Source organism: Lactuca saligna, chromosome 5 (assembly GCF_052625555.1).
Source record: "Lactuca saligna cultivar CGN05327 chromosome 5, ASM5262555v1, whole genome shotgun sequence".
NCBI classification, from domain to species: Eukaryota; Viridiplantae; Streptophyta; class Magnoliopsida; order Asterales; family Asteraceae; genus Lactuca; species Lactuca saligna.
The window spans coordinates 148,104,591-148,114,444 of NC_136421.1; the positions used below are offsets into that span (position 1 = coordinate 148,104,591).

A 9,854-nucleotide genomic window follows, 5' to 3' on the forward strand; every position below is an offset into this window, starting at 1 on the left:
ATTATTACTTATTAGTTTTATTGTTTATTAAGGTGAGAATAAACAATAAGCAAGGAAGAAACTCTTATTAAAATCAGTTTATTTAAATTATATCTATCATAATAAGCTGATTTTTAAAAATTTATATCAAAACATTTAAACTTACGTGTTTATTATTATTATTTTTTTAATATCCAAACACCCCTTACAATCCAGACTCCAGACATCCCGTTTCCGAGTTGTAGCAGAGAAAAAAAAAAGAAGAGAAAAGAAAGTAAGAAGAGAAAAGAAAAGAAAAGAAAAGAAAGCAAAAGAAATTTGTGTTGTGTGTTCTAAATCGGAGAGAAATGAAAGAAAAGTTCAAACATTTCTCTCGAAATCCTTCCATCTGAAGGAAATTAGGAGGGAATCCATTTCCTTCCACTTCCCAAGGAAACTCGGAACATGCAGGAATTTCTCTTCTGAATCCACAGCAATTCCCCAACAGTTTTGAAATCCCTAATTCCACACTCTTCCTCCTGCACAGAATCCTAATTTTTCCATGAGTCTCAAGAATTAGTGTTTATTGATGGCGACAACGATTAAGAAGAAAAGGAATCTTGTTGAGGAGCAAAAGATGATGATGATGGAGGCATAGAACAAAATGGGTGTTCTAAATCTGAAACAGATGCGAAGGAGAGTGTTCCGAAGAAGAGAGGCAGAAAACTAGTTTGGAAGGAACAACGGGAACACCAGTACTGCTACTAAACCTCCAGAGAAGAAGAATAAACCACGAGGTAGTCTGGAAAAGGGCACTGACAAAGTAATAAACAACAAAGAGAACAGAAAAGAGTATATGAGGCGCAAAAGAAGTACTAGGGAAGATGGTATTAGTTATACGACTTCCATTTATGATGATGATGTAGGGCAGAAGAAACCCCGGCAATTGGCTCCAAAGAAAGAAAATACGGGCGGAGAGGAACAAGATAAAAGATCCCAGAAAGCTTCGAGCTCAGGCAAGAAGGATGGTTTAATGCCAAAGCCAAAGCATTATGCAGAGAGCAAGGTTCCAGATGAAAATGTAACACATTTTGTGTCTCTGATTCTGTTTAAACATGATCTCTTTATCTTCTACCATTTGTTGGCAGGGCAATCTAGTTCATGTATCATCAATTATTTGCCATCAGTGTCAAAGGAACGTCAAGGGAATAGCTGTTCCCTGCAGTAAATGCACCACAAAGCTTTACTGTGTGCCTTGCATTATAAGATGGTATTAGCTGTTCAAATATTTTCTTCCTTTTCAGCTGAAATTTGCTTGTTTTCTGGGCTTTTTCATCTTATTTTCTTCTGTTTACTCTGTTCTGTAGGTACCCTAACATGACAGAGGTGATGTTGTACGATTGTTGTCCTGTTTGCAGTGACAATTGCAACTGTAACTCTTGCTTGCGTGATGTGCACCCTAAAGTTGGTTCCTGCAGCTCATCTTTTGTTATGGAACTTATTGTTCTTCTCACCCATACCCAACAAATACTGAATATGGTGGTGTTCTTTAGGTCAAACTGAAGATTGATTTTAAACCTGATCATGATCAGAGAGTTCGATATTCTTTATATATCCTACATGTGCTTTTTCCTTTTTTGACGCGTCTCAAGGAGGAACACATAAAGGAGAAAGCAATAGAGTCTAAGATTCAAGGTATTTTTACTGTTCATCTTGGTGTTCTTGCTGTCTTGGTAGATACAATCCCATGCTCACATTGTAGGCTTGTAGCTAATCTGTAGTGGTATTGCCACATATATGATTCTTGACTAATGATTATCACTGCTTCATTCTTATCTAAAGAGGCTTGAGTTAATTGAGTTCAACATTGAGCCTTCAGGAGGAAATATTGATTTGTTAGCATGTAAATATTGTACGTATTAGCTTTGGCATATTCCTATGTTTAGGGTTCCTGTCTTTATGTATAGTGTTGTTAGTCAAATAAGGTATTTTCACCTTCAATCTCTTTCTTGTTTACTTGGTATCAGAGTGAGGTTCAGGATTTGAGGGGTTTTCTGTTTTGAGCACCTGACAATAAGGTATGCATCATTTCCGATTAGGGCACCGGGTAAGTGCACTATTTTTCTACTTTTCCAATTAGGATACCCTCTTAGTGGGGTCCTCTTTTCTTATTTGTTTCTAGTTTGTGAATGGAGCAAGACTATTTAGATCTATCTTGGAAGCATGGGAATGGCTTATCATCTCACATTTGATCCCCTTAAAGGTGATGGTTATGATTTGTGGTTACAAAGTGATGCTCGTTTGTTTTTGCAAATTTTCAATACAATCAATATCGACTCTTCTGTGTCTCTTCTCTAGTTAGTTGCTATGAATATATATATGTGAAGGAACTCATGGACCACCTTGACTTCTTATATTTTGGACAAACCAACATCTCACAAATCTATAGTGTTTTATAAAGTCCTTTCATCGTAGGGAACACTGAGACCAATCACTCACTACCTATGTCATAGAATTAAGAAGGTATACGAGGAGCTCAACTCTCTTCTTCTGTTGTGTGCTGATGTTAAAGCTATGCAAAATCAGAGGGAACAAGTGGCTTCCTGTCTCTCTCTCTCTCTCTCTCTCTATATATATATATATATATATAGTGTTGTACCTTTTCCTTGTAAAGCATACAATCAATAAGGTATTTTCATCATCAATCTCTTTCTTGTTTGCATGTTTCTTTGGTGTAATTTTTTAACCTTAACCCGCATTATTCACTGTTTCAACTTAATTTCTTTATTTGATCTTGAAAGGCATGACATGAACTTGAATCTTTGACCTTGCACTCAATTTGAGAAGTTGGTGTCTTTTTGCTCATAGTTCTTGTTGCATTATTGCATGCCAACAAAGAATTAGATAACACTTTAATCACTTTTTTTTAATAGGATTGGTGCGTAGATTTTTTGTGAACGATTATGCATGTTGTTTATTTCCTTTCAAAGTTGAGTAAAATAGTACGAAATATGATGTCTTGTTACTTCTCTAAATGTATCTTCTTTGGCAGGCTGTTCTTTACTGGATGTACAGATGACGAAGTCAAAGTGGAGATCGCATGAGCGAATGCACTGGTATGTCGTTTAAATGATTGTACAAGTATTCCAGGGTTTTGTTTCGTTATTACTTCATATTTTGATTGTAACATGATGTATGCAGCGCATGCTGTAAAACTTCGATTGTTGACTTGCATAGAAGCTGCCCTTCTTGTCATTATGACCTCTGCCTTCAATGTTGCTGGGAATTGCGAGATGACAACCTTCAAGGAAACAAGGAAGAAGTTATTTTTGAATTTAATGATCCTGGTCCTGATTACATACATGCTCATGGTGAGCCTAAGGGAAACATGGAAACAAGGAATGTGGTCAGTTATCTTGAGAAGGCTGCACCAAGGAAAAAGCAAACTCATGACTGGAAGTCTTTGGATGATGGTAGAATTCCTTGCCCTCCAGAAAGCATGGGTGGTTGTGGTGGTGGAATTCTAGAGTTGATGCACATAAAGCCACTTGACATTGTTTCAAACTTGTTGGTGAAAGCAGGAGAGCTCTTAAAGATGCACAAACCGGAGGAAGATATGAGGGATATATCTGAGAAATGGTGCGCGTTTGGTTATCAGCAGTTACGAAAAGCTGCTTCTCGTGAAGATTCTAGAGATAATTACTTGTATTGTCCACGTGCTATAGACATTAAACCTGGAGATTTAAAGCATTTTCAATGGCATTGGTCAAAAGGGGAGCCAGTAATAGTCAGCAATGTTCTAGAAACTACACTTGGTTTGAGCTGGGAACCCATGGTCATGTTGCGTGCTTTTCACCAGATGAAAAATGCCAAACATGATAAGCTCTTGGATGTGGTTGCTCTTAATTGTTTGGATTGGTCTGAGGTTGGTGAAGTATGCTCTTTTTGTTATTTCTTTTTTGTGATTTTTGCTTCACCATTGGTGCCTCTTGTAAGATATATGTGGAGCTTAGATTGTGTCTCCAAAAGATCCCTTTATGGAGAGAGGGAGACTTCAACATATATATATATATATATATATATATATATATATATATATATATTGTTTTGGGTATTCGTTAGGGATATAGAGGCACATTTGGAGGAAGTGGTTTTTTGGCCATTATGTTTTGACCCAATTTTTTTCCGTATTCGTTGTTTGTGAGTCGATCATCATAAAAAATCCGACACTTTTTGTCTAATGTACTACATTCACTTTTTTGTATCATTTCTGTCTGTTCATTCAAGCTTGGGAGAATATCTTCTCTATTTCTCTTTGATATTGAACTTATTTTCATAAACACATTTTAGAACTTTGGTCGATTTGTCATGCTGCCTTTTTTGCTAGATTGTTTGAGTTCAAGTTAATACTACATTTGGATATTAAATGCCTAATCAATTTTTCTCATAACATGCAGGTTGATGTTAAGGTTCAAAAGTTTTTTACTTGGTATACAGAAGGTCGATACTACAAAGAAGGGTGGCCACATATCCTAAAGTTGAAAGATTGGCCTCCATCAAGTCTATTTGAAGAACGGTTACCACGTCATTATGCTGAATTTATCACTTCCTTACCCTTTAAAGAGTACACACATCCATGTGATGGCTACCTTAATCTTGCAGTGAAGTTGCCTCCAAAATCTTGTAAGCCAGACATGGGTCCTAAAACATATATAGCTTATGGTGTTTCTCGAGAATTGGGACGTGGTGACTCTGTAACTAAACTTCATTGTCACAAGTCTGATGTGGTATGCTTTTTCTCTTTGGTTATGCCAAATTCTTCTGCTTGGTTTTTTCTGTACAGCTTTTCGGGAGACACGAGATCATCGGTATTTGATTTCATCTAGTATCATTGGAATTGAATCTTGGCTCTTTAGGCGTCATCAACAAAACTTTGTTTTTTCCTTTTGGTTATAAAGAAGTTTCCATTTCAATTTGTATGAGAAGAAAATTGATCTATATGATAGAAATGATATAAAAGAATTAGAAAAGCAGTAATTGAAGTGCTCCGTGGACACCTGGACCCACAGAAATATGAACCATAAACTAGAAAAGTAAAGCAAAATGGAGTATTCAAATCATCTACTAATTGATGATTTGGATATTGTTGTTTTTTTTGGTGTTGATGATGATGATGGCATTTTTTAATTTGCACACCTAATCTGTTTTGGTTTTATGTATTTTCGTTCATAAATCTTTATTTTGGTGACATGCAGGTGAATGTGCTGACTCATACTGCAACTGTGACCCTCGACTCTGAACATTGTAAAAAGATAAATGTATTGAAAAAGCTGCACAAGGTTCAGGATCAGAAGGAACTTTATGCTGATAACACGAAAGATGCTGCTTCCGAGCAAGGGACACCAGGTAACAATTGTGTTATATCTACAGCTTAAAGAAAATATTGCCATATCGAAATGAAAGACATGAGACTCTTTATCTGTTTGTTTTGCTAATGCTAAAAGCAAGTCAAAAGGTGTGCATGAAACAGATCCTTGTTGTTGTCTTATGACAGCTATTGGTGATGAGTCAGATGAATGCACATTAGAGGAGGAAAGTTATGAAGGAATTGATAAAAAGGTTAAGAGGAAGAGAAAGGATTCAATGAAAAGAGTTGAGGGACCAGATGGAAATAAACGAAATAAAATGAAAAAAGTCGAGGGACGAAATGGAAATAAACAAAATACAAGGAATGGCAGGAAAAAAGTGATCTCTTCTGATAGTGAAGAAGATGATCTGAAAGAGGGAGGTGCTTTGTGGGACATATTTAGGCGGGAAGATACTCCTAAACTCCAGGAATATCTCAAAAAACACTTCAAAGAGTTCAGACATTCCTTTTGTCTTCCACCACAGCAGGTATTAATCCTTACTTTCAGTTGAAATTCTACATTCTTGAATAGCAACTTCTCAAACTGTAATATTGTATCTTTTTGGTCCAGGTTATCCACCCAATTCATGATCAAACATTTTACTTAACCATGGACCATAAAAGGAAACTCAAAGAAGAGTTTGGTTAGTATGCATTTGCAAGCCTCTATATATCACCTTTCACTGTTATAAAATCTTTGATTGTGCTTAAATTTTTTGGTTATGATCAGGAATTGAAGCATGGAGTTTTGTCCAAAAGCTTGGAGATGCTGTCTTTATACCTGCTGGTTGCGTTCATCAAGTTAGAAATTTAAAGGTTAGTAACTTACTACTACTTTTTAGATTCTTTTTTACTGTGTTAAATTTTGCTATTTTATAAAAATTGTATTTTTTTTACTATCAAATTCCTGTAACTCTACTGTAGAACACGAAAGAGATGGGGAGAACCTTCACATATCTTTTATTCATTATTGTAAAACTAAATACAAAACTGAAAGTAAAAATATAGAGGAAAAAATAGGGCAGGTCCTAATAACCCTAAAAAACCCAGAATTATGACATTACCCCTCCAGATTAAATAAAGAAACAAATGAAATAATAACATAAATCTTCACACTCCTCAAGTTGTTCTTCATATTTTCGAATTTATTCTTTGGAAGGGCCTTTGTTAGAATATCAGCAATTTCGAATTTATTCTTTGGACCATTTTGATGAAAACACTGGAAGATCGACCCAACTTCAGATTTGTTTGTCGTCAGAAAGACCCAAGTAACATCTTCACTAACAAGGGCTGAAAGTATATTCCTGAATTTGATAGAGCTATTATTCATGATGATGGAATCCAGAGAGAATCTTTACCACATGAAAAACAGAAAAACAACTGATTTGGAATAAATCGACATTACCCCTCCAGATTAAATAGAGAAACAAACGAGAAAATAAAATAAATCTTCATGTACCTTTAACCAGATTATGCATTCGCTTTCTTCACAATGGTAAACCACTATATGTATGCGTAAATATTGACATAAATGCTTCATATGAGTGATGTATGCTTTCAATATGCTTCATAAGAGAAAATGCTCCCAAAACAAGCTTTCAGCATCTAAATTGCTTCTAAATGTTACATATACATATACATGTGATATTTGCGAAAGTTGAAACTGTCGCCTTTTGAAAAATAGTCCTGACTGTGATTGTATTATCAAACTCGTCTCTGAATTTCATCTGTTATATAACTTATATTAAGTGCTTGAATATGTTTTTTTTTATATGCAGTCATGCATAAAAGTTGCATTGGAATTTGTTTCTCCTGAAAACATTGGTGAATGCATCCGGTTGACAGAAGATTTTCGCCTTCTTCCCCAAAATCATATGGCAAAAGAAGACAAATTGGAGGTAAACAATCTTTTCTTTATATCTTGCAAATGTTGGATCTTTTATAAACCATCAGAAGATTTGGGCTTATATGTCATCAAAATAGTAGTTTGTTTTTTAATATTTTCTTTTTGCAGTCATATTTCATATATTGATACAACTCGTCTTTGATATCAAACTGTTATAGAACCCCACCTCCCATTTTGCCACATATCTAATGTTGGATTCTAAATAAATTTCGTGCCTCTATGATATATGATTTTGTGACTTTATTGGTCCTGTTTATATCTTAATTTCTGTATATAAAAGTCAATTATGTTCATAATATTTCTATTAATTCCAATTGATTTGTTATTAGATTAACATGGTGAAACTGCATTATGCTTCTAATTAATTAATTACAGGTGAAGAAAATGGCACTTTATGCAGTGGAGACAGCTGTAATGGACTTGGAAAAACTCGTCCCCAAGTAAGTTCAAACCATTTCTAAGACTATTTTTTATCAGCAATTTCGTCCACTCAGTGACAAATAAAACAAAAAGGGAATTAATTGGAAAAGAAAAGAAAACACTGAATCATTGCTGTCCATTTTCTATTTGTTTATAATTCAGACTTTTTGTTAGTTTAAAAATACATAATACACCAAAATTCATATAAAAATAGAGCCTAATAGTCTAGTACTTGTATATCTTCATTTACTTTCCCAAAATTCCATTTCTAGTCTTTTTACTTTATCCTGTGGATCTAAGCTATCCATTTGTCAGGAAATCTCAGCACCCTAAAGACTCCCAAGATTATCAAAACCCTGAATGTGATGAAAATTCTCAGTTTGTAACGAATCTTGATCAAGTTCCAATCACTGAAAATCTCCAAACCTCGCAAAATACTGAAAATGATGCTAAACGAAAAGAGGGATTACACAAAGATTGTGAAAATGTTCGAATCATGCAAAATACTGAAAGCGAAGCTGGAGGCGAAGTGGGATTACATATAGATTCTGAAAGTATCCAAACCTTGCAAAATAATGAAGACCATGCTAGAGGTAGAGTGGGATTACAGAAGGATCGTGTGACAACACCTTCTTGTTCAGAACATGGAGTGGGTGATGAAGAAAGCGGTGGCAACACGGAAAGATCAAGGAGTAGTGAAAAGGGGGATCATTCTGTACACTCCACCTTGGAAGTGCCAAAGAGTGGTGGTTTAACAAGTCACCCTTCTACAAGTAGAGATGCATCTAAAATGGAAGGAAAATGTATGGCGTCAAAATCGTCTTTGTCTCCTAATGAAATTGTTGTAGAACTTCGTGCAATGAGAGTTACTAGAGACAATGAAGTTGAAGTCATGAGAAAACGACTCGACTTGGAGCAAAAAAAGGAGGAAAGGAAGACCATGAAGATGCATCACATGCACCTTAATACACTTTTGGCCAAAGAGCATTTGTCGCCCAAAGATGAAGACATGAAATGCCATCTCTTGGCAATGTTGTATGGAAAGTCATTGGAATCTATTTTCTATAAATGAGGATCTTATCTACCTGGAATGTTGTATTTTGTGCGAATGTTTGTAACTTGTTTGTTTCTTTTCAATTTCGTATCGAGGTAGTAGTCTTTATTGTACTGTTGTTTATTCTAATGTATGAAACTCTTATCTAATTATTAATATGGTTTTAGAATGTGAAGTAATTTTATATATATTCCTTGTCTCTTAAGTTGTATGCCCTCTTATTACAAGGCATCAACAACTATTTCTTTGCCACAAGGAACAATTTATCAATAACCACACCATGCATGTAGTGATGCTTATCATCACAGCCTAAAGAATGTTAGACATCTGATTTAGCCTCATAACTTTTGCATATTTGAAAGATCCTAATTTTCGTATTTATGAAAGACCCAAACTTTCATATTATTTCAAAAGAATTTTTAAGTTACTTTCTCAAAACATGCTACATGCATATTTATGAAACAATATTTTATATTGATAAAGTGATTACAAAGGATTGGATACAAACCGATTAAGTTTTATTACATTTCATGTCTACTCAGGAATCTACTATTCATATACATACATGAACATTAAAAATACAGAAAAATACTATTAACTATTCTAAATCTTTCAGCAGTATAAAGCTATATTGGAATACTCATCACCTGCAATTGTTAAATATTGAGAGGAATAAGCGATAACACTTAGTGAATTCAATAAATAGATACAATATAATCTTCTGCTTTACATATACCAATATGACAGAAGCAGAAGGGAACAAGAAGACATGTGAAATCATGTGACAAGCGTTCATATCAATCAAAAACTTTATTTAAAGATATATTTTTCAATGAGACATAACGATTTCAATATTTGATATGCATCAATAAAGCTTTGGCCCAATTGGCACAGAAAACATATAATTTCTGATTAACATTTTGGTAGATTCCAAACTTATAGCACTGTCTAACCATTTGCCAATACCATAGAATAGAGTTCATTCTCTTACGGAGTCATGCTCTACATGGTCAGATGCTACATACCATTCTTATCTAACCTTCTGCCAATGTCATAGAATAGAAGTCATTCTCTTACGGAGACATACGAAGTCAGATTTTAGCTGTCTA

General features: G+C 34.7%; 1 protein-coding gene across 8 annotated transcripts; it reads left to right on the top strand.

The window, feature by feature from the left end:
* Positions 1-252: 252 nt before the first annotated feature.
* Positions 253-8,933, top strand: LOC145048984 (lysine-specific demethylase JMJ26-like). Of its 8 annotated transcripts, none has more exons than XM_078997661.1 (14): positions 253-1,039; positions 1,107-1,228; positions 1,326-1,422; positions 1,512-1,653; positions 3,011-3,074; positions 3,160-3,883; positions 4,416-4,745; positions 5,214-5,364; positions 5,513-5,853; positions 5,937-6,009; positions 6,096-6,181; positions 7,144-7,263; positions 7,647-7,711; positions 8,017-8,214. In XM_078997661.1, exons 1-14 carry the CDS (start codon positions 815-817, stop codon positions 8,075-8,077), a joined length of 2,601 nt encoding a protein of 866 aa, XP_078853787.1. In that variant the 5' UTR covers positions 253-814; the 3' UTR covers positions 8,078-8,214. The 8 variants fall into 8 exon arrangements, with proteins under 8 accessions (XP_078853787.1, XP_078853780.1, XP_078853781.1 ...); XM_078997654.1 differs by having other exon boundaries at positions 262-1,039; positions 8,007-8,933; XM_078997655.1 differs by having other exon boundaries at positions 262-1,024; positions 8,007-8,933.
* The last annotated feature ends 921 nt before the right edge of the window (positions 8,934-9,854 follow it).

What these genes read in the sequence shown, in the direction of transcription:
- LOC145048984 (XM_078997654.1), top strand. Translation starts at nt 815, where the DNA reads ATGAGGCGCAAAAGAAGTACTAGGGAAGATGGTATTAGTTATACGACT. An exon ending in GTGCCTTGCATTATAAGATG is followed by an intron (nt 1,229 to 1,325) that starts GTATTAGCTGTT and finishes TCTGTTCTGTAG; the next exon opens with GTACCCTAACATGACAGAGG. An exon ending in GAAACTCAAAGAAGAGTTTG is followed by an intron (nt 6,010 to 6,095) that starts GTTAGTATGCAT and finishes GGTTATGATCAG; the next exon opens with GAATTGAAGCATGGAGTTTT.